Source organism: Podarcis melisellensis (assembly GCF_964234715.1).
Source record: "Podarcis melisellensis genome assembly, chromosome: 6".
Classification (NCBI taxonomy): domain Eukaryota; kingdom Metazoa; phylum Chordata; class Lepidosauria; order Squamata; family Lacertidae; genus Podarcis; species Podarcis melisellensis.
This window is the reverse complement of record NC_138538.1, coordinates 90,985,925-91,009,214: the sequence shown is the minus strand read 5'-3', so window position 1 is coordinate 91,009,214 and position 23,290 is coordinate 90,985,925. Positions and strand designations below refer to the sequence as shown.

The following is a 23,290-nucleotide window of genomic DNA, read 5'->3' as shown; positions in this document are numbered from 1 at the left end:
AATTCCTTCCAGTAGCACCTTAAAGACCAACTAAGTCAGTTCTCAGCGCCTAGGACTTGCCGATCGAAAGGTTGGCGGTTCGAATCCCTGCGGCGGGGTGCGCTCCCGCTGCTCGGTCCCAGCGCCTGCCAACCTAGCAGTTCGAAAGCACCTCCGGGTGCAAGTAGATAAATAGGGACCGCTTACCAGCGGGAAGGTAAACGGCGTTTCCGTGTGCAGCTCTGGCTCGCCAGAGCAGCGATGTCACGCTGGCCACGTGACCCGGAAGTGTCTCCGGACAGCGCTGGCCCCTGGCCTCTTAAGTGAGATGGGCGCACAACCCCAGAGTCTGTCAAGACTGGCCCGTACGGGCAGGGGTACCTTTACCTTTACCTTTAAGTCAGTTCTTGGTATGAGCTTTCGTGTGCATGCAAACACAGCCTGAAAGTACATCACTCTTCTCAATATTTTTTTGCCTTTTTGCTCATTCCTACCGAGAAATGCTAAGGTGCGAGTAAGGCAGACCCTTATAAAATCCCGGACTAGCAAATGAAACAGGGGGAGAGAAAAATCACTCAAGATTTAGAGGAAAATAATTTGATATGGGACCAGTGGAGACTGGGAGTTTTTCAAGCCTATCATAGGGACATAGGAAGGTACCTTTACTAAGTCAGATCCAGTTGCCCATCTAGCTGATACTGTTTTCTCGGACTGGCAGCAGCTCTCCAGGATTTCAGGCAGGTGGCATTGCCAGGGAGATGGAGGGAGTGAGCCTGGGTTCTTCTGCATGCAGGGCAGATGCTCTACCTAGCTACAGCCCTTCCCCAAATTATATCAGTTTTTAATCTGCAAAATTTGTGCAGTTTTTCTCAAGGAAGCAATTTTATTCTAGAAACTCTGTATTTCCTCAGCATTCATTGCTTTGTGACTCCACCTCAAGCACTGCATCCACCTGCAGTTTTGTTTTATTTCTGTAAACTGCTTCAATATTTTTAGATGACAGCGTGGTATATAATTTTTATTATAAAGAAATAGTGATGTGTGGAACATGGTTACCAGACTCTAAAGGTCACTTATTACATAGCACTTTTACCCACACTAACAGCAAGCAACAGATTGGCCTCCCCGATGCCCGCAACATTTTGTGACCATGTGTTTCATTCTAAGGGTTTTTTAATTCTTTAACAAATGAGCACCCTGCCACTAATGAAAAATTGGTTTTTAAAAAAAATATTTTTTAAACTGTTAAACATGAGTAGCGCTGACCATTCCTGGCTTCAACACCAACTTGGCATTTCAAGAATTATGCCCCCCCCCCAAAGTTCAGGGTTGCTTAACTCCTCCTCTATCAGTGCTAAAATATTATAATTTGACTTTTAAGTCGGCAGCAGGGCTAGTTTCCTCACTTAATCCATGGCATGGACAGGATTTTATAGTGATGATGGACTCACCAAAGGTTTAGGACTACATACAAAACCAAGGGAAGATAGCCTTAGTTAGACATTTTCTCCTCCAGTTATCTTAATTACTGGAAAGCCACTTCTTTAAATGATAAGCAACCATATGTAAAGAGGCATATTAGAAGATACCTATAGAAGAGGTGGAAGAATTGATATTCCTGCTATAGGCAGTAACAAACAGCAGACACAAGGGATTCAGGTCCAACCACTTCTTCTTAACCTGATCCCCACGTGTCCTACTTCCTTGTCTCCGATACATTCCTGTAGGACCTGTTCTCCAAATGCACTTGGATGGCAACAACCGCATACCTTGTTAGGCCCAAAATGTGCTTGAAGTGAACCAAATATTAACAGTCCTACTCCTACAAATATATCACAGTACTTTCAGGAATCCAAACACTGCAGACAGAGGCAGTCAACAAAACTCAACCCTGGCTGCAGCTATACGTTACTGAATAACCTGCTGCAAGATTTACCGTTACTATCCTTGCTGACAGATACTAAGGAAGAAGCATCTCTCAGTTTTTTGTTTTCTTGCTTTGAAGTAGATGGCGGCACCGGAGTGAGTCCTTTGTTTGCAGACATGCTGAAATGTTGATTTTGGCTGGCTTGCTCACTGACTCACAGAATGTTGGCTGCTGCATGTATCTGGAAGGGATATATAACCCACATGGCTAGACTGTATGACCGTGATGGATGTGATTCAATTTCAGATTCGGTTTAAGAAGGTAAGATAGCCTGGGGGAAAGGATATAAATTGCAGGAGGAACACACTGTGTTCCTACATTTCTGCTTGCACTGCAAGCTGCTCCATCTGTGGCTGTTAACCCATTTACAAGGAAGAAGTTGGACTCCTGCAGTAGAGAGTCACTTGCCATCAAGATTTACTCCATTTCAGACCACCTTTTCCCTGTAAAACTAAGTAGAAAGAGGCATGAATACTGTCTTAAGATACATGTATTTGTTTTGAAATGGTCAGTAGATTTAGGGAAACAGCAAGAGGAGGGAGCACTGAAGAATAGGGAATATCTGTGAGGACATTTGGTCGGACTGTTTTGTTTCTATTTTAGTGCTCTGTTTTTTGTTTTTAGAATACAACCAAGTAGAACCCGCAGAGCCCCGTTTCCCAAGACGGCACCTTTCCTTCTGCCAGGGATGGGGAAGATGTGGGGCTGCCTCTCCCCACATCCCTGGCCAGGGCTGAGCAGAGTGGGGAGTCTGGCCCCCCGCCCCTGGCTCTGCACTCCCTTCGGCTGGTCTGATGCCTTCAGACGTGCTCTGGATCCTGATCCCAATTCTCCGCTCTCACCTCCGCAGAAGGTTTGCGGCCTCGGGGCTGCCGGAAGGTCAGTCCGCCTGCTGCTGCATGGCGACCCCGCTGTCCTGAGGGGGAAGCGCGCACGTGTGAATGGCCTCCCGGGCAGCTCCCCTTCTCCCCTTCCGGGCAAAGGGCACGCGCCCAGAGGGATGGGTCCCTTTTATATTCCCTGAGTTGAAGCAGAGCTGCCAGCTTTTCCCTTTTCTTGCGAGGAATCCTATTCGGAATAAGGGGATTTCCCTTGAAAAAAGGGAAAAGCGGACAGCCATGGCACAAATAGTAAAACCCAATTGAGAAAGTGCTTTGTGTCCCCCCCTTGCCGGCCAGCAGAGCCCATGGCTGTGAATGCAGCTGACAGCCGAGGGGCGACTTAAGGAAGGCGGATCGGAGAGGCTGGAGATCGCTCCCGCTGCAGCCCCACGCCTTACCCTACTCAATGCCACAACCCCACACTGCAGCATGCAGTGGAAGATCTTCCCTGAGACCTGCCTATTGAGCAGTTGTGGTTGCTTTTACTAAGATCGAACAGATGCCAGTCTTGATGTCTGCCAGTTGTAATTATTGCCGAAGGATATTTTTCTGGAAAAAGAGGTGCCAGAACTGGCCAGGATCGCCTTCTTCGTTCCCTTAGAATTGGCCATGGTGCCCCTTGGAGCATAGCTGCCAACGTTTCCCGTTTTTTAAGGGAAATGCCCTTATTCCGAGGATTCCTCGCAAGAAAAGGGAAAAGTTGACAGCTATGCCTTGGAGAGGTGCCAGAACTCAGTTCTGGGGAGTTCCAGCAGGAAAAAGGCCCGGTCTTGCCCCCTTCCTTCATTTGACAAGGCAGAGAGCATGACCTGGGTTGCTTGTGGGACCCTCCTGCCCTCCAAGCGCAATAGGGATAAAACACGGGGTATCGCTGGGTCCTCCAGGGCTCTGCCCCACCCCGTCCCCCAAACTGCAGTGTAGGGATAGCAACACCGGAGGACACGCCAGGGTTTTGACCTGATCTTTCCACTGCTATTCACCTCACCCTTGAAACCTGCAAAAATTATCAGCGGGTTATTTTTAACGCTTTTCACCATAGCCCACCCCCAACCTCCCATTTAGGGATAATAGGTGACTGGTTTATAAAGGCCTACTCTTCATGCTGGGTTCTGCGAGGAATCCAGATGGCCCCTTAGATGGGTTACATATAAAAGCATCTACAACTTCTGCCTGGAAAAGGGGAATCATAGTAGGGCAAACTCAGCCTGTTCAGTGGGCATCATAGGAGCCTACGCCTAAGGGCAAAGGTCCCTTCACTACTCCCAATATTTGAGGTGGCCAGACACACACCCCAGTTGATGGGCATTCAAATAGTGTGCATACACCATATCATGTGATCAGTTCTGCAGGGTGGGGCTTACCTGCCCCCCCCCCCATATTTTATTCAAGGCAGCACCCTGGTGGGCATAGAATGCAGAGTGTCTGTGGAGGGGAACAGAGAAAGAGAAAACTGAAGGGGAGACTAAATGATGATGGCTGAAGGCCCGTTGGACTAGCACACTGAACAGACACACTCCACGTCTCAATGCACACCACAGATGCGCATAGATGATCATGATGATGATGATTTAGATTTGTAGCTGACCCTTCATCCCAAAATCCCAGGGCGGTTCACAGCAGAAAAATACAAAATGAAAATACAAAATACACCATAAAACAAAAACATAGAATGGAGAATACAGTGGTACCTCTGGTTATGTACTTAATTCGTTCCAGAGGTCCATTCTTAAGCTGATACTGTTCTTAACCTGACACCACTTTAGCTAATGGGGCCTCCCACTGCTGCCGCGCCATCGCCACACAATTTCTGTTCTCATCCTGAATCAAAAGTTCTTAACCCAAGGTACTATTTATGGGTCAGCGGAGTCTGTAATCTGAAGCGTATGTAACCCGAGGTACCACTGTACCACACTTTCAACCAGTTCGTTGTCTAGGTGCAGTACATCAAGGCTGGAATGAATGCAGGCAGACAAGTGTCATGGATAGCAAAATATATTTCAATTTCTGTAGTACAGTATAGATCACATAATCCCTTGCAAGTAACAGAATAGGTCACAACAGACAGTTCGATACATTTTGGAATCTGTTAACAATTCTATATCCCACCATCAACAACCTTCCCTGACCCACAATGTTCTCCATATTACAAAAGATGCAAGTGAGGCTTGGTAAGGCCATTCCAGGGTCAGGTACAGTTTGTCCTCTTCTCACCACCATCTGTGCAATAAATTTTTTCCATTGCTCACTCTGAGAAAGAGGAAAACTACAGCCTTGCAATCCAGCACCTTCCAGGTTAACAGGATGCCTCTTTGCAGAGGTTACAATCAGTTGTGTAGATCATTTGCAAGAGATTTGCAACCATGTTGTGCCCATCCAGTTTACATTCACAGATTCAGTCCCAAAGCATGAGGTTGATTACAATTAGTATACTGATCTTCCCACACGCCCCCCTTAGAAGAAAGTACACGTATTTCCCAAAGACAACAGGATTTATTTGATAAAATTCTCAAATTAGATTCTGAAGATGGAGGTGTGTTTTTTTTTGGGGGGGGGGGGTCTTTTTAAACAAGCAGCAGAAAAGGACACAATGCAATGAAAATTCTTTGGGTGGATTCCGGCCATCTTATAATGACAATTACAGTGCCATCATAGACAATTTAAAAACAAAAGCAAAAAACTTTTTGGAATGGATGAGTCTACCATGTTAACACTGATTTAGCAATACTACAATTTGCGAATATAGTTTGTAATGTTCTAGGAACAGAAATCTCCCTCACACCTCTATCTAGAACCTGCAAGTGAGTAGCCTCTAAAAGCAGTGTGTTTGTTAAGGGTACTTATCAGACTCCTTCAGAGTTTACACAGGGTGTTGATCCAAATTCAGATGCTCATATTTCCTCCAAAAGTGGATACTGTTTCAGTGAATTTTTAAAGTTTTGAACTAGATTAAATACTGTTCTTGACGTTTGGCATCTTGAAACTACTGTTCATAATATTCAGTCCAGGTGGCACTTCCCCCAAAATCCACAAAAATTATCAATGACACACCCACCTTAGTCAAATAAACATGGAAGACATGGCTTAGCTAAATGGCAATACACTTGGGTCATATCAAAGTACTGATTAAGCTGTTTTCTGCAGTATAAATCAGAATTACGTTTCTTTTTATTTTTTGCTGCAGTTAGATGACATGAGAAAAGCTGCCAGCACCTAGAATTTACTAGGGCACCAAATTTAGGACAATACAAAGGACAGCAGCTCAAGAACACAAAAAAACTTGCATTTCCCCTATGTGCCTACACTAGTGTATAGCCCCCCCCCACTCCTTTGCACTCTTAGAACATGTCAGAAATGCCCTTTGGGGCGGCTGAGAGAAAAGCTCCAGATTATAGACTACACAGTGAGCAGTCAGCAATATAGGGGTATTGTTTTTCACAATGACACAGTCCCTCCTTCTGTAGCTCTAAGCACACCACCCACCCAAGCCTGTCTCACAAAGTAAACCAGTGTTTTCAGTGGAGCAGCATGATCATTTCAAGCCAACACACTCTTTAGGTTCTTCAACACAAACTGCATTTGCCCTCCAAATCGCTGCAGTGAGGAATGCAAGAAACCCAAAACTGGACATGTAGCAAAGGCCACCATTTCGCTGCTTATAAAACATTTAATCCACATAGCACTGTGAGGATCCCCCTGATCAAAACTGGCAGCCTATTGTTAAAGCTCCTCAGCCCTATGCCTCAATTCCAATCCACATTGGGGCTCGACAGATGCTATTTATTTTCAAAAGAACTAATTGCATAAACAGCATCAGGTCCGCTTGGGTCCTTAGCTAGAGAGCAGGAACCCCTGAAGACACTGGTTCTGGTTAAAATGGGAATGATACAGCCCTTAGCAGCAGACACCACCCACTTTTGCCATAGCTAAAGACAGTTTCCCTTTAAAAAGTCTGCAGTCGTTTTAACACACTAGCCCAACTTGTTGCCATTGTTTCAAAGAAAAGCATCTTCTGGCCTTGACGCGGAGGGATATCCCAAAGGGTGTCAGACCTTAAGATGGCAAGTCCAGGAACGCGGTTTCACATAGTCAAGGAAAGTGGGCTATAAAACACAAGAGGAACAGTAATGTTAGTCAGGAAATGCTGGGCACTTTCACTTCTGTAGAGTTATCCGTCAGCCATGTGAACAAATGCCAGTGATGAAACCAAAGTGTTTTCCTTTGCTGTCTCTCAAGCTGGGCGGCCACCCAACTTGCAACAGCCAATCTAGGCAATTAGAAGTGGTGTGTGTGTGTGTGTGTGTGTGTGTGTGTGTGTGTGTGTGTGTGAAGGCTTGCCCTTCCCAGTAAGACCCCTCTTCAGGGCAGCTTCTTTAACTCTTTAACTCTCTGAATAGCAGGTCTTCCAGGTCAAGCAGAACTGCTGTCTGCAATCCTGAAACTACAATCCTACTTGGCTCCAGCTACTATGAGTCCAAGAACCAGCCCCAGGGGGCTATGCATATGCATGTGGGCTGATTTGGCACTACATATTAAATAGGGAAAGGTAGTGGGCACTGCATATTAAATGCGGCAAAGATGTAGTGAATTCTCTTTGTTTGAACCCAGGAGATCCAAAGGTGGCAGTTGAATCAGAGAACACAGCAAGTAGAATGAAGAAACCACTGTGCTCCACTAAGGCCTCTCACTCTTTTCCATCACCTTCCTCTCCCTCCCTTCTTTACTGCCCCCTTCCATCCTCTAAGAACCTTTGGCTTTCATCTCTCCAGAAGGGCAGAAACTAGCTCAGAAATTTACAGTATTCATATAAAAAGACATGGAGGAAGTTTCAAAGGTTTTTTCCCCTGACCCTGCTGCTTGTTATTCTTGTTAGAAAGAAACCTCTACAGTAGCTATTCTGGGCAGAATGCAACCTTCTAAAAAACTGGTTTTCGAATTTTACTTTCACATCTTAGGCCTTGAATAAATAGTCCAGAATAGCAGCTCAGCTCTGTTCCTCTTATTTCCAATGACAAGTGGGATACTCACATTTTTCAAAGGGCAGTGCTTATAAGCATTCCATTCCAGGCTGTAGAGGTAAAGTATCAAAGTTATACCAAGCGCAAGCGTAAGCCACAGGAGCACATTCCAAATGGGGCCCTTCCGACGGTCGCTGAGAATGAAGTTGAAAAACGCTGACGGAAGGAAATTAAAATGCACTCAAAATTCATGTTATGGACACCAGCAGCATTCTTTCCTTGATCCCCAGTTAGCAAAGTGTCCGTATCAGTATGACACATTTACCTCTTTCCATGGAAATAAATGGCTCTCAACTGTTTTTTGGAGTTACAGTGGAAAAGAGACAGGGCTTTCCCTTTAAATCACACAGAAAAATCAGTGGGCCACCTGCTCATATGAAACAAAGTTGGCTATATGATGGGAGAAATACTTGTCCACCATGACAGATGGTTGATACTGCCAGTGTCAAGCAGGGGGAAAGGGCACCTCTTTTCAGGTTGCAAGCTGAAGACCTCCAAAGCAAGGATCATCTCCCAAGTCTTTGAGAAAGCCGCATATTAGAGTTTGGAGCATTATCAGAACTTATTCCTCAGCCAAGCCAAGGAAGTCCTCCCTCCTACTCTGGCCATGATCAGTCTCAAAGAATGGAGATTTAACTAGGGTCAGGAGAGGCTTCTAGGTTTAGAGGGAGCAAATGGTAAGCCCCTTGCATCTTAGAACATTAAGTACAGATGGCAACTAAAAGCTAATCCCCAGAATTTACAGAAACCGCTGCTTGCTTGAAGGTATATTTGGTAAGGTAAACTAAAGGGACTCCTGACTGTTAGGTCCAGTCACGGACGACTCTGGGGTTGCGCGCTCATCCTGCTCTATAGGCCGAGGGAGCTGGCATACAGCTTCCGGGTCATGTGGCCAGCTTGACTAAGCCGCTTCTAGCGAACCAGAGCAGCGCACAGAAACACTGTTTACCTTACCTATTTATCTACTTGCACTTTGATGTGCTTTCGAATGGCTAGGTTGGCAGGAGCAGGGACAGAGCAACGGGAGCTCACCCCTTCGCGGGGATTCGAACTGCCGACCTTCTGATCAGCAAGCCCTAGGCTGTGTGATTTAGACCACAGCGCCACCCGCATCCCCTGTTATATTTGGTACTTACTTCCAAAACCCATGTAGAAGAAGAACAATACTGGATAGAAGAAACCAAAGCTCATCCCCAGGATGTATTCATGCACAACAGCAGAAAAAGTGAAGACTGACAGCATAGCGACTGCTTTGAATTTCTTCCCAAATAACTGGTGGTGAGAGAGAGACACAGACAAACAAGGGGAAGGGTGACTCTCTGATAGGTGAATGTATCAGAGGAGATCCAATTTTCAAAAACAACAGTGAACAGCTTGTGATAACCACCCTTAAATTGCCCATTCACATTTACTGCACAGGGAGGGTTGTCTCCAGTGGTGGCCTTGCTTTGTCACAAGGACTTCTACTTGCACAAGGCAGGGCAGCTCATTTTTGCTGATCCCTCCTACTCAATGCAGCCCCACAAACACTTAACGCGAGAGCTGGAACAGTGTGGGATATGGCATAGAGGGGTGAAATTGGTGGTAGACTGGGGGGGGGGGGAGTGACTTCCCAAATACTGGATACAAACCAGACTGCATAAGTACAAGCTTCTCTCTTTCCACCTTCTGTCAGATCTCTGTATGGGTAAAGTGACTAGGTATTTTACATGTTGTGTAATTCACCTTTACATTAAAACTTTACTAAAATCATTTTGTGGGGGAAATGTAAAGATCTCTGCCATTCCTTAAAAAAATGACTTTCTATTAGAAAGCAAGGGGATGCGTTAAACGATGGTTGCTTACCCAAAGGAAATCTTTGTATGCATAGTAATACAGCCAGTCATGCACCACCACATTCCAGGTTCGGAAATACCTTGCATAAGATGTAGAATTCCACCAGTCCTGCAAGAGAGGATCAGGGAAGTAAAAAGAGCAGAGACCTTAGAGACAGTGTTTAAAACTGCAGAATCAAAGTGCCAAGTGCATTCCTGCTATTCAAGTGTTTAGAGCATGTCAGTGTTTGTAAAAAGCAAAAAAAGGTTCTGACCTCCCTTTGTTGCCTCAGCCTGGTCCTCGGACCCTTGTCAGCATAAAAGAGTCCACGAGAAAAGTATCCTTGCAGAGTACTTTCTGCTTTTATTCTTAAAAGTCTTTCTGCAAAAGCGACTGACCAAATGTACACACATCAACACTACCAGCTTTCACTAACTAACTAACTAACTAACCAACCAACCCAACACCAAACTAACATTTCTCACTCTCTCTATACAACTCAGTGCAGGCCGCTAACTCATGCTGACCCAGCTTTTTTAAGCATTAAAGAAACAGCGGCCAATTTTTAGCCGTGACACCCCTTCTGTTTCTTAAATGCAAAAAGCCCCAACAGAAACAATACATACATACATTATATACATAAACCCAGTTTTGTCATCAATTCATTATGACATGTTGCTGGCAAAGGCTTGGTAAATAAATCAGCAATATTATGTTGTGATTGACAATACTTCAGTTTGATTAACTCATTCTGTACACAATCTCTAACATTTCCATGACGGATAGCAATATGTTTTGATGTGGATTTCATTATTTCTGAGCCTACTAATGCAATGCACGATTGGCTATCTTCATACACTTGGATAGGCAAATCTACTTTGCAATCTAGATCTTTTAGTATCTATATAAACCACATGATTTCATTGCATGCTAGCGACAGGCTCCCATATTCTGCCTCACAGGATGAGGTCGCAACAAATCCTTGTTTCTTTGACCTCCATCCAATTATGGAATTGGCAAACATCATAACCATTCCACTAGTAGATTTTCTAATAGCTACACAGCTTCCCCCCCAGATACTTCTAGTTTTTCATCTTGTGTACTAGATATCTTCAAACATACATTTAATGTCCCCTTTCGATGTCTGATAAGCCTTTTCAAAGCACACCAATCGGCAGTACTGGGTTTAGATACATGTTGGCTCAGAACATTTGTTGCACATGCAATTTCTGGCCTTGACCACTGGCTTAAATACAACAGTGATCCTATTTTTGAGTGATACAACTCAGGCTGATCAAATTCATCATCACACACTGTCTTTGGGAAATCTGGTGTCATGGGAGTCTGAACTGGCTTGCAGTTTTCCATGCCAAACTGCTCTAGCAAATGAAGAATTTTCTCTTTCTGGCTCAATAGAAAGCTTCCATCAGCTTCATGCCTTACTTCTACTCCCAAGTAATTGCTTACAGGCCCTAAGGCTTTTAGCTTAAACCTCTTTTCCAGTTGATGTGTGAGCTTCTGGATTTATAAACCCTTCAGTCTTCTGTGGAAAAGGACCTATCACGTCACAATGGACAAGTTCTAAAACCTCTTTAGATACTCTGTCACTTTTAGAAGCCACAGGCTTCCTCTTAGATTTGGCCATTTTACATACATTGCAATCTAGGAAACAGTTACAGTTATTTACTTTTAGGTTCTTGCACACCTTTTGCATCTCTGAAAGCACACGGAAATTTGTGTGACCCAGTTTCCAGTGCAGTTCATGTACACACCCTTATGAACTGGCAAATTATCCTGAACCACCTGGGCTGCTTTAAGAGGCTTGTCCTGCATTACATATAACCCATTTTCCATCTTTGCGTGGCCACATACCTGAGTTCCATTCTTTATCAGACAACCATCCTGCTTCAACTTAACACTATACCCTGCTTTAATCAAACAGCTTACAGACAGTAAGCGACTGACCAACTGTACACACATCAACACTACCAGCTTTCACTAACCAACCAACCAACCCAACACCAAACTAACATTTCTCACTCTCTATATACAACTCGGTGCAGGCCGCTGACTCATGCTGACCCAGCTTTTTTAAGCATTAAAGAAACAGTGGCCAATTTTTAGCCGTGACAGAGCAATTAGCAATACAATCTCTATGAACATCTGGTGTACTGTTGCAATGTATAACTGAAATTCCCCAAGAGCTCATTTGCAGGCATTAAATCCTAACCTCCTCCTTCCCAAACAGCCACCCTGAGAATAAGTCACTGGTGTCCCAGTATTTGTAGCTACACTAGGTCTCCAAGGCTCAGATCCAAAATGATCAGAGCTAAATCAAATGTGACATTTTCTCTACATGAACAGTAATTCAATGTAGGTGGGGGCAACCTGCAAACCACATTCAGAAAAGAGAAATATAGAAGGTAGCTGAAATTCAGAGGCCTTTTCTATCACTGTCCTCTAAACTGCTCAAACTAATCATTAATGGCCCCAAGCGGAAGCAGTAGCAGGATCAGAACACACATTTGTATGATCCCTTGGCATTATTCATTTATTTAACAACATGTCTATATATACTGCTTGACTACAAATAGAACCTCTGAGCACTATACATAAGGGATTAAAATTGCCAATAACAGTTTAAAACATCAGATAAAATCAGCAGATAAGCTAAAACATATTAAGACACATTTCAATTTCTACATGTCTGGATAGGCAAAATGTTTTTAGCAGGTGCCAAAAGGAATATAGCAACACTTTATTGCGGATGTTTAAAGGCACCAGTATAAAGGAAAATATAATGAAAACGCTGTATAGATCGTTGTACAATGTTTGGATAAAATACAAAGATCTTTTAGAAAGGAAGACGCCCAGATGGCTTTCACCAATGGAGGCGAAGGCCCAGAAAAAGTTAAACATGGAAATCAAATGGTTGAGATACTCAGATTTATTATTGGAGGATAATGAAGGATACAAACTAAAACCATTTGATCAAGTTACAGATAAGTTAAATTGGCTACACTACCTCCAGATTAATGAATTGTATAAACTAGATAAGAAAAATGGTTTTGCTTCTGAAAAATCCAACTTGGAGATGGAGTTGCTGGAATCTAAAGTTAAAAATCTGTCTAAAATGCTGGAATAATACCTTCAATATAAAATAGCAGAGATACGAGAATAATATACGCGATAAGAATGTGATGTATATACCAACTATCAGGAGAGAGGGAAGTAAAGACTCGGGGGAGTCAAAGGGACTTTGTTGTTTAGTCGTTTAGTCGTGTCCGACTCATCGTGACCCCATGGACCAGAGCACGCCAGGCACTGCTGTCTTCCACTGCCTCCCGCAGTTCGGTCAAACTCATGCTGGTAGCTTCAATAACACTATCCAACTATCTCATCCTCTGCCGTCCCCTTCTCCTTGTGCCCTCCATCTTTCCCAACATCCGGCTCTTTTCCAGGGAGTCTTCTCTTCTCATGAGGTGGCCAAAGTATTGGAGCCTCAGCTTCACAATCTGTCCTTCCAGTGAGCACTCAGGGCTGATTTCCTTCAGAATGGAGAGGGCTGATCTTCTTGCAGTCCATGGGACTCTCAAGAGTCTCCTGCAGTGCCATAATTCAAAAGCATGAATTCTTCGGCGATCAGCCTTCTTTATGGTCCAGCTTTCACTTCCATACATCACTACTGGGAAAACCATAGCTTTTACTATACGGACCTTTGTTGGCAAGGTGATGTCTCTACTTTTTAAGATGCTGTCTAGGTTTGTCATTGCTTTTCTCCCAAAAAACAGGCGTCTTTTCATTTCGCGGCTGCTATCACCATCTGCAGTGATCATGGAGCCCAAGAAAGTAAAATCTCTCATTGCCTCCATTTCTTCCCCTTCTATTTGCCAGGAGGTGATGGGCCCAGTGGCCATGATCTTCGTTTTTTTGATGCTGAGCTTCAGACCATATTTTGCGCCCTCCTCTTTCACCCTCATTAAAAGGCTCTTTAATTCCTCCTCACTTTCTGCCATCAAGGTTGTGTCATCTGCATATCTGAGGTTGTTGATATTTTTCCGGCGATCTTAATTCCAGCTTGGGATTCATCCAGCCCAGCCTTTCGCATGATGAATTCTGCATATAAGTTAAATAAGCAGGGGGACAATATACAGCCTTGCTGTACTCCTTTCCCAATTTTGAACCAATCAGGTGTTCCATATCCAGTTCTAACTGTAGCTTCTTGTCCCACATAGAGATTTCTCAGGAGACAGATGAGGTGATCAGGCACTCCCATTTCTTTAAGAACTTGCCATAGTTTGCTGTGGTCGACACAGTCAAAGGCTTTTGCATAGTCAATGAAGCAGAAGTAGATGTCTTTCTGGAACTCTCTAGCTTTCTCCATAATCCAGCGCATGTTTGCAATTTGGTCTCTAGTTCCTCTGCCTCTTCTAAATCCAGCTTGAACTTCTGGGAGTTCTCGGTCCACATACTGCTTGAGCCTTCCTTGTAGAATTTTAAGCATAACCTTGCTAGCGTGTGAAATGAGTGCAATTGTGCGGTAGTTGGAGCATTCTTTGGCACTGCCCTTCTTTGGGATTGGGATGTAGACTGATCTTCTCCAATCCTCTGGCCACTGCTGAGTTTTCCAAACTTGCTGGCATATTGAGTGTAGCACCTTAACAGCATCATCTTTTAAAATTTTAAATAGTTCAGCTGGAATACTATCAAATACCATCACTTCCACTGGCCTTGTTATTTGCAGTGCTTTCTAAGGCCCATTTGACGTCACTCTCCAGGATGTCTGGCTCAAGGTCAGCAACCACACTATCTGAGGTGTACGAGCCATCCATATCTTTCTGGTATAATTCCTGTGTATTCTTGCCACCTCTTCTTGATGTCTTCTGCTTCTGTTAGGTCCTTGCCACTTTGTCAAAGGTACTATATTGTGATAATTAGAATTGTTGGGAAAAGATTATATGAAGAAAATAATAAAAATTTATCTGAAAAAAAATCTGTCTAAAATGTATAAGTTACTGTTGGAGTGGCATACAAAGGATGAACAAGTTAAATCAGTAATGATAGATTGGGCAAGAGATGTAGGACATAACATAATGTTTGAGGATTGGGAAAGATTGTGGAAGAAAGGGGTTAAGTTCACTGCATGTACAATGTTAAAGGAGAATATAATGAAAATGATGTGTAGATGGTATTCGACCCCTGTTAAATTAGCAAAGATATATCATAATTGTGATAATTTATGTTGGAAATGTAAAGAAAAAAAAGGAACTTATTATCACATGTGGTGGACCTGCCCCAAGGTGAAAGACTTCTGGGAAAAGATTTATAATGAATTGGGGAAAAAATGTTGAAATATACATTTATAAAGAAACCAGAGGCCTTTCTTCTTGGAATAACAGGTTTGGAATTGCCTAAGAAAGATGTTAAATTATTTTTGTATGCCACAACTGCCACTTGAATTTTATTAGTGAAAAACTGAAAACGCAAGAATTACCTACGGTGGAAGAATGGCAGATGAGGAGTTTTCGGAGCTAGCCGACCTAACTAGAAGAGTCCATGACCAGGAGGAGGTGTATCAGGAAGAATGGACAAAATTTAATGATTATTTAGTTAAATATTTAAAATTAAATTCATTAGAAATAGCTTGCAGATATTTAATTGGCTTAGGATTTCATATAAGTTAAGTGATGAATCAATATGTTTAATTTTAAAACAATTAACAATGTTAATAAGTGTAATTTTAATAAGATTATGATCCATGTTTATTTGTTTAGTTTATAATTTTGTGAAAATCAATAATTTTTTTAATTAAAAAAATAAAATAAAGGCGCCAGTATATGCCAACACTAAAAGAAGGCTGCAGGTGAGTTCTGCTATTATAGAGTGGACATACTTTTCTTCCTTGACGCCATACCCAAAACTATTTACATTTGTTTAAAAGTCACAGCAAGGTTAAAATTCTATCCAAAAAGCCCAGTAACACAACACATAGCAACAAATCAGGAATGTCAACAGAAAAAAAGGCACAGGCTCCCTTTTTAACCAGAGGTAAAGGAATGTATTAACAGGTTGTCCAGAAAACTGATGGTATCTGATCGGCCTCTCTAGGCAGGAGGAACCTCATCAATGGCAAAATCACACACACACACACACACACACACACACACACATTTCTATCAAAGGGAGGGTTCCACGAACCAATGTACACTCTAAAACTGATAGCAAATACTTCTTTGTGTGTTGTGTTTTGTGCATGTGTGTGTGTGAGAGAGAGATATCATGAGCCTTGCACATCAATTACCTTGTAGAACATTCTGTCAGCAAAGCGCAGCATCTCAGCAAAAGCATTCTGCCAGCAGTGAAGGACTAAATAATATAAGATTAATGTCACCAATGTACCTGTGGAGCAATGAAGAAAACATGTATTTCAGGCTAATTTATTTCATTCATGTGGAGGGGGAAATGGCTTGCCCTCCCCCCTCTGTATTGCTCCCCAAGTTTCCATAATAGCAAACACTTGAAATAGAAGCAATGAAAGTATTGATTGACCTTGCTTAGGACAAAATCTGAGGATGTTTGCTCTTGGCCATTTGCTAATACAGTGTTGGGCAAAGGTTTGTTGATCTTATGCCACATATACTGTACTGCAAAAGCTCTGTGAGGGGCAAATGGCAACAGATGAGCTAGCAAGGATAAGAAATGGGCCTAGCAATAAAGATCATTAAAGATTGTTAATGTGTAAATGTAAAGCTATGTATTTTAGTTGCTTTGGTCATATTTGCTAAAGTATTAGTTAGCTTGAACCTTTATATATATAAATAGAAGACGTATAATGTTGTGCTTCTCTTTTCAGGCCACGAACTGAGCAAGCAGACTTTCCCATCTCTCGGGGGGCGGGGGGGACTCCATGAGGAATTTAAAAGATAAAAAAGGAGTTTACCAAAAACAAACAAGCAAACAAACACTGGAGACTTTCTGTCAGGGATTATATGGTTAGAAATTCCAAAAAAGGATGGTTAAGTTGTTTATGTATTTAACTACAGCTAGGTTTTCAGCTAAGAGCAACAGAAAAAATTAGAGACTATTGTGTTATGATTATGATAAATGAGTGACAATAGGCTGCAGCAAAGGGGGAGGGGATAAGGAAAGCAAATGAAAAAAAGACAAAAATTAAATACCATCACAAATTTAGAAGTGGAAGGAAAGAACATACATAACCCAATTGAGATTAGAAATTGCTTCCAGAGGTACTTTAAACAACTATATTCACAAGGGCCACAGAAAGAAATGGACATAGACCGATTTTTGAAGACAAATGGATTACAAAAAATCTCTCAAGAAAGTAAAGCAAACATGGCGGCGAAGGTAGTTTCCGGGTAATTTCGCTTACCCTTATCAAAGTTTTAAGTGGTTTTAAGCGGTTTTTATCCTCCCTTGTTTTTATCCGTGAGTTTTAATGATCTGCTGGCTGTGCTGGCTGTCTTTTAGTATCTTTTAGTATCCCGCTACTTGTTTTATCTTTGTTTTCTTTTTATCTGGGTTGCTCCGACGCCCAGACTTGCTGCCACGGCTGCCGCCGCCTCCCTAACTGGGAGAGATAAGTGAAAGGTTCTCCTGGGCATAAATCCTCTGCCCTGTCGACCAGCTCTTTCCTTTAGCTTTTAGTTTATTGCATACTACGAAGTGAATTTTGCCCGACTGCTGGAACCGAGCTTTCTCGAAAACCCTAGGAACAAGGAAGAGGGGAAGGAAGAGGCTTGAACTGACTGCCTTACTGTGAGTAATTTTATGGCACCACTCTCCTGGAAGTGGTAGTATTCTTGTGAGGAAGACTAAAGGATTTAAGGAGCTCCCCAGCACAGTGCCCACGACAGTTCTCCTGCAAAATTGATTTATGGGTCATGGAAAACGTCCAAGAGACTCTGACGAGGCATTATCCTCTCCGAGGCCTAAGCAATTAAGAAAGGGCTCACCTAAAGGAGGGAGAGGCCCCGAGGAATGTACCTACTCAATAGCAACTCAAAATCGTTTCGATCCTCTAACTGCACTTCAAACAACATCAGAAGATGAGGCCCCTGAGACGTTACAAATTGGAAACGCTAATGGTAACACAAATGGGGATGGTCCCTATCCGAAGGAGGAGTTGGTAGCTGAATCGGACTGCACAGGATGCGAGCAACTCCATCTAATAATTAGAACTCTAAACTGTATATTTAAGAGAATTGACGGCCTATCCCTTCAGCTGCATAGCCTTCAGCAAAAACTGGATGACCTGCCGGCACAGACAGCCCAAGATGGGGCAGTAGATGTTCCATTGCGCCGGCAGAAAGCTCCACCAAACACTGATCGTATGAAGAACTGCAAATACAATCTCAATCCCGCACTGAATCGCCAATCCCTGATTCTACATCCAAGGAAGATTTCCTTAACCTTCCGGGAAAGGGACCTAAGTTGGACAACGCTACATGGGACTAAAGAGCACCTCAGATGGCTTCTAAAACTCGAGGCATCACAAATAGATCTTTGTGCTGTGCTTCCCTTAGTCCGCCAGAACAGATATCAGAGAATGATGCTGGCTTTCCACTCTGCAAAAATCCCCTCTCTTATTATTAAGCAAAAAGTTTTTTTGAATAATCTTGGTATTTTTCCAACGAGAGTTTTCATGGATTCCAAAATTAGACCCCTCCTATCAGAGGGATTAACCAAGGAGACGGTACAACCCTCCCGCCCTGAACCACAAAAGAGGGCTGAGCTGTACACCCCATGTCTGGGCCAGTCTCATAGTACCCCCACTCCTACAACTAAACACTACGAGTGTGCCAGTAACTCTTTGACACCCCAGGAGGAAAGAGAGCTTATCGCCTCCTTTGGAGAGTTACCAGCGATGGAGCAACAAGAAATTATAAATAGACTGGATTTACTTAAACTTCAGCTCCTAAGGATCGCCTGCAACGGAGTTCCTACGAATGATACCCACTCTAATTTAGCAGTGCCATGCCCAATGGAGGTGGAAACAACAATTCCCCAATACCCAGCATATAAGGTGCCTTCTGCAGTGGATGGGAAGGTCCCACTGCTGGAGGCAGACTCTTCTCCTCCCCTTCACGCTGGTAACTCACCCCTGCTTTTAATAGACTTATCTGTTCCCTCCGTGAATAACCAATCCAAGAATGGAACTCAGGATAACACCCCCCTGGATAAATCGTTGTCCCTTCACCCCTCCATGCCGGACTTGGAATCAACATACATCGAAGACCATCCACGTCCTGAGACGGCAGTGGCCACCTCAGGCCAGGCTTCTCCACCAAAAATCCAACAATCATGTGAGGAAGACACCACAATGCCGAGAGTCACCACAGAGTGGACTGAAGACCCAGCAGGACATATAAACCAAATGATCACAAGTGGATCGGTTAGATCCCCAAAGAGGACGGACCCAGTGGACCTGGCAGGACCCTCTTCAGGGCCTAGTTGGGCCCGACAGCTAAAAACGTCAAATATTATCTCTATTCACAATAGCTCAAGAGGCACACCTGCGCCAAAAGGAGAGAAGTCATCTACCATTAGTCAAAGGAAAATTACTGACTTCTTTAAATTTGACAACCCACCAAGATCAGCGTTCCCCTCTTCTCCATTGTGACTACCCAAACCTCAGTCAAATCTTCCCCCGTTCTCCCTTCTAAGCTGGAATATAGCAGGTTGGAAGGGGAAAAAATCTGACCCGGACTTTGTAAAACTAATAAACTCACACCAAGTAATTCTCTTGCAGGAAACATGGGAAGAGGGGAGAGTAGATATTAATGGTTTTGATGTTACATCATTACCGGCATGCCCGTCTACTAAAGGAGGCCGGCCTAGTGGAGGATTAGTTATAGCAATTTCCTTGAAAATACAGGCAAAACTCACGCTTGTAAACGCTTCCACCTTTGCAATTACAGCCCTGGTTACGGGGAAAAACTTTGAACTTGTTATAACAAATGTTTATCTTCCTCCTGGAGGCAACATTGCAGACTTATACAATAAATGGGGAATCTTGGAGGAACATCTTACTCTTTGTCACTCCAAATACCCCAATATACCCAATGTTATAGCAGGGGATTTCAATGCTCGCATTGCAACCAACTGGGAGTCTTTAATCAAAGCCAAATGGTGGATAAGCCCAGAATTCATTAATGACCTCTCCCTCCATAATCAAAGACTTTCCAAAGACAAAAGGGTAAATGAAGCAGGAACCCTTCTTTACCAATTGGTACTACGTCTAAACCTAGTGATTCTAAACGGGAATTGCCCGCCTGACGTACCAGGTGAGTTTACACACATAAGCTCCTCTGCAAACAGTGTCCTGGATTATATGTTAGTATCTCATGATATATTCCCCAAATTTTCCCATTTTAAAGTTGAAAATATTCAATTGAGCGACCACCTACCGTTGGTTGCCATAATGACTATAGACTGGACCCCAGATGGAGACAGACACCCAACACATCTGATTACGAACTCAGTATTGCAAATCAAAAGTGTCAAATGGTCCGAACTACAGGCCCAAAAATACTCAGCATATTTTCAACAAGGACTAAAACAAGCATATTCAGGCTTAATCGAGGATTATGATGATTATGACCAAACTCTAAGACTATTCTCGAATTTGTCGGAAGATCTAACGTCTTTTTTCTCTGTCCCGACGCATAAAATAAACCGAACACAAAGGAAGATAGGTGCATTGTGGTTTAACAGTGCTTGTAAACAGGCTAGACAACTTCTTGGTAACATCTACAAAGAGTATAAAGCCTCCGGGGCAACGGTCTTGCCAAAAGAATATTTCCAAGCAAAATCGGCCTACAAGCAAATTCAAAAGGAAGCCAGACAGGAATGGCAAGCGAATCAATGGCGGGCAATCATAGAAGCCTCATCATCACGGAACTCCAGACAATTTTGGCTCCTTGTAAATAAAAGAACTAAAAGATACCCTTTGACTATTATTCCTGCCCCGGTTTGGGAATCTTACTTAAAAAATTACTTTGCCACAACTGACTGTATTGCTAACACAAGAGATGAATTCCAAGATCAGCTTCCCCTCTGGCCCCCCACCGATCCGGAAGACATCCATGATCTGATCGTTAAACTCAAAACAGGGAAAGCACCTGGGCCAGACCTGATCCCGGCAGAAGCTATAAAATACCACGCGGACTGGTGGGCCAAAGTCCTGGCGACCATCTTCGATGCCGTTAACAACTCTGGAATGATCCCGGAAGTATGGAAGGACGCTGTTATCGTTCCAATCCACAAAAAGGGCTCACCAGATGACCCGGGGAATTACAGAAATATCAGTCTGCTCTCAATAGTGGGGAAACTGTATGCCTGCTTCCTGCTGAGCAGACTTATCCAGTGGTCCGAAGAGAAAAAATTAATTGGGCCCGAACAAGCTGGATTCCGCCCAAAACAGTCAACAATTAATCATATTCTAATTTTACAGCATCTTGCCTGGAAATATTCCACCCCAAAGGGTGGCCAACTCTGTGTGGCATTCATTGACCTAAGGGCAGCATTCGATAGTATCCCCAGGAGCATCCTCTGGGAAAAACTCACCCGCTGGGGCATCGACAGAAGGCTTCTCTGGCTAATAATCAAACTCCATGAGAACTCAGCGGCTAGAGTGAGATTCACCCCGGAGGGTGATCTCACCAATTCAATTCCCATTAACAGAGGTGTCCGACAGGGTTGTATATTGGCTCCATTCCTGTTCAATTTGTTCATAAGCGACATGAGGACTCCCCTAATAGAGGCTCAAGAAAGGATTCATGCACCCCGCCTAGCACTTTATCGCTGCCCTTTGTTACTATATGTGGATGACGCAGTCATCCTTTCCTTTTCTAGAGCAGGTCTCAGAAGGGCCTTGAAAATTTTTGGATCATATTGTAACGCAAATTCCCTTACAATTAATTATGGGAAATCTAAGATACTAGTTTTCTCAAAGAGCCGGAAACTCCATAATTGGAAAATTGATGGGAGAGCCATCGAACAAGTCTATAAATTCCAATATTTGGGAGTTTGGTTACAACATAACCTTAGATGGAAGGCCCATGTAGCCTATGTTACAAATAGAGCCAAAGCTATCTCCTTGGCGATCTTGCGATTCTTCTTCACTGATGGGGCCCTTCATATCCCATCGGCGTTGAAAGTCTTCAAGGCCAAGGTGATTCCGACAATTGCTTATGCCATCTCAATTTGGGGGACTTTTGTCAATCTATCTCACCTAGAGGTTATTCAAAATCAGTTTTTAAGAGGGATATTGAAACTGCCCAACTGTGTAAGTAATACAGCGTTACGCATGGAACTTAACACTGTATCCCTGGAAAACGCTCTGTGGAAGCACATACTTTGTCATTGGTTATCTCTATGGCACAATCTCCCAAACTTGTACTTGATACAATGTATGTGGAGAGATGATTTCCAGAGCCCATGGGTAAAAAAATTACAGCTGAAAATTACAGCAATGGGAATCTCCCCATCCAAATTACTAGAGCAGGACATAGTTCCAGCTAAAAGAACAGTAACCTGTAAACTAGAGGAGATGGACTTGCAGCAGAAAATGGTCTTGGGCAACGGTACCTGCTCACCTCTAAACCTTGGTTTATTACCCCTCTTAAGGCTCCCAAACTATTTGAATTCCTTAACTTCTTCGGCTCATAGATATGCCTTTGTAAAGGCAAGATTCAACACCTTCCCATCAAACGTGCTGAGAAATAGATTCTCCAATGGACAGATATCGCTCTTATGTGATTGTAATTGTGGGGCACCGGAATCGTTGCATCACATAATTCTTGATTGTGCTTTTCACTTATCGGCCAGGAGCAAGTTTCTTGCTCAATATCTTAAGGGAATTGCCGATGATACAACTGAAGCCAAACTGAGATATCTATTAAATGATGATGACCCCCTAAGATCACTCATGGTTGCCAGATTCTTGATCAGCGTCCTATCCCTAAAGAAGAGAAACGGACTCTTGTGTGGCTCGGATAATCCCTTTAAACCATGATCTATGTTTTAGGATGTAATTAGGTATTATCACCATTGATGTCTTCTATTAATTTATGAGCAGAGGGCGATGTTTATGCTACAAATTTTGTAATGTATGATGTTGGTCTTTTGTTTTTGTTTTGCTTTGGTTCTTGTCAGTTTTTTGTAAGTTTTGGAGGTTTTAAATTTGGAGGTTCAAGTACATTATGGTGGTATGGGAAACTGTCGTGTGATGGGCCAATGGCCGTAATAAAGATCAATCCAATCCAATCAAGAAAGTAAATTAATGCTGAATTATAAAATATCTGATCAGGAAGTAGAAGGTGCCATCCAAAATATGCAATTAGGCAAGTCTCCAGGACCGGATGGGCTGACTTCCAGATATTATAGATCTTTGAAGGAGTGGCTATTACAACCCTTGAAGGAAGTCTGCAATGAAATTTTGGAAGGGAAAAGGGCACCAGAGTCGTGGAAAGAGGCGTATATCACACTTATACCGAAAACAGAGACTGAAAAGACTCAACTTAAGAACTACCATCCCATATCGTTATTAAGTGTGGATTACAAAATTTTTGCTGACATTTTGGCCAAGAGATTGAAAAAAGTATTGATGGAAGAGATTCATAAGGACCAAGCGGGCTTTCTCCCGGGAAGAC

At 43.1% G+C, this 23,290-nt stretch overlaps 1 protein-coding gene and 1 long non-coding RNA gene across 3 annotated transcripts; both read right to left on the bottom strand.

Moving 5' to 3' along the window:
- Positions 1-415: 415 nt before the first annotated feature.
- Positions 416-2,875, bottom strand: LOC309372742. Its single transcript, XR_014169663.1, has 3 exons — positions 2,749-2,875; positions 2,214-2,357; positions 416-2,074 (listed from the first exon to the last, which is right to left on the bottom strand). It is a non-coding gene; the product is annotated as an uncharacterized lncRNA (long non-coding RNA).
- Positions 2,876-4,763: 1,888 nt separating this feature from the next.
- LOC309371659 (sterol O-acyltransferase 1-like) lies at positions 4,764-16,044 on the bottom strand. Of its 2 annotated transcripts, XR_014169243.1 has the most exons (6): positions 15,919-16,044; positions 9,648-9,746; positions 8,939-9,074; positions 7,813-7,958; positions 6,581-6,887; positions 4,764-5,305 (listed from the first exon to the last, which is right to left on the bottom strand). XR_014169243.1 is itself a non-coding variant. In XM_081914521.1 (5 exons), exons 1-5 carry the CDS (start codon positions 15,949-15,951, stop codon positions 6,831-6,833), a joined length of 471 nt encoding a protein of 156 aa, XP_081770647.1. In that variant the 5' UTR covers positions 15,952-16,044; the 3' UTR covers positions 6,551-6,830. The 2 variants fall into 2 exon arrangements, 1 of the variants encoding a protein (XP_081770647.1); XM_081914521.1 differs by lacking the exon at positions 4,764-5,305 and having other exon boundaries at positions 6,551-6,887.
- Between the last annotated feature and the right edge of the window lie 7,246 nt (positions 16,045-23,290).

Excerpts from the sequence above, each read along its gene's own strand:
- LOC309371659 (XM_081914521.1), bottom strand. The coding sequence starts at position 15,951 with ATGCTGCGCTTTGCTGACAGAATGTTCTACAAG. Across the intron at positions 9,075-9,647 it reads CATACAAAGATTTCCTTTGG|TTATTTGGGAAGAAATTCAA; the intron begins GTAAGCAACCAT and ends TCTCACCACCAG. Across the intron at positions 6,888-7,812 it reads AGCACTGCCCTTTGAAAAAT|CCCACTTTCCTTGACTATGT; the intron begins GTGAGTATCCCA and ends TGTGTTTTATAG.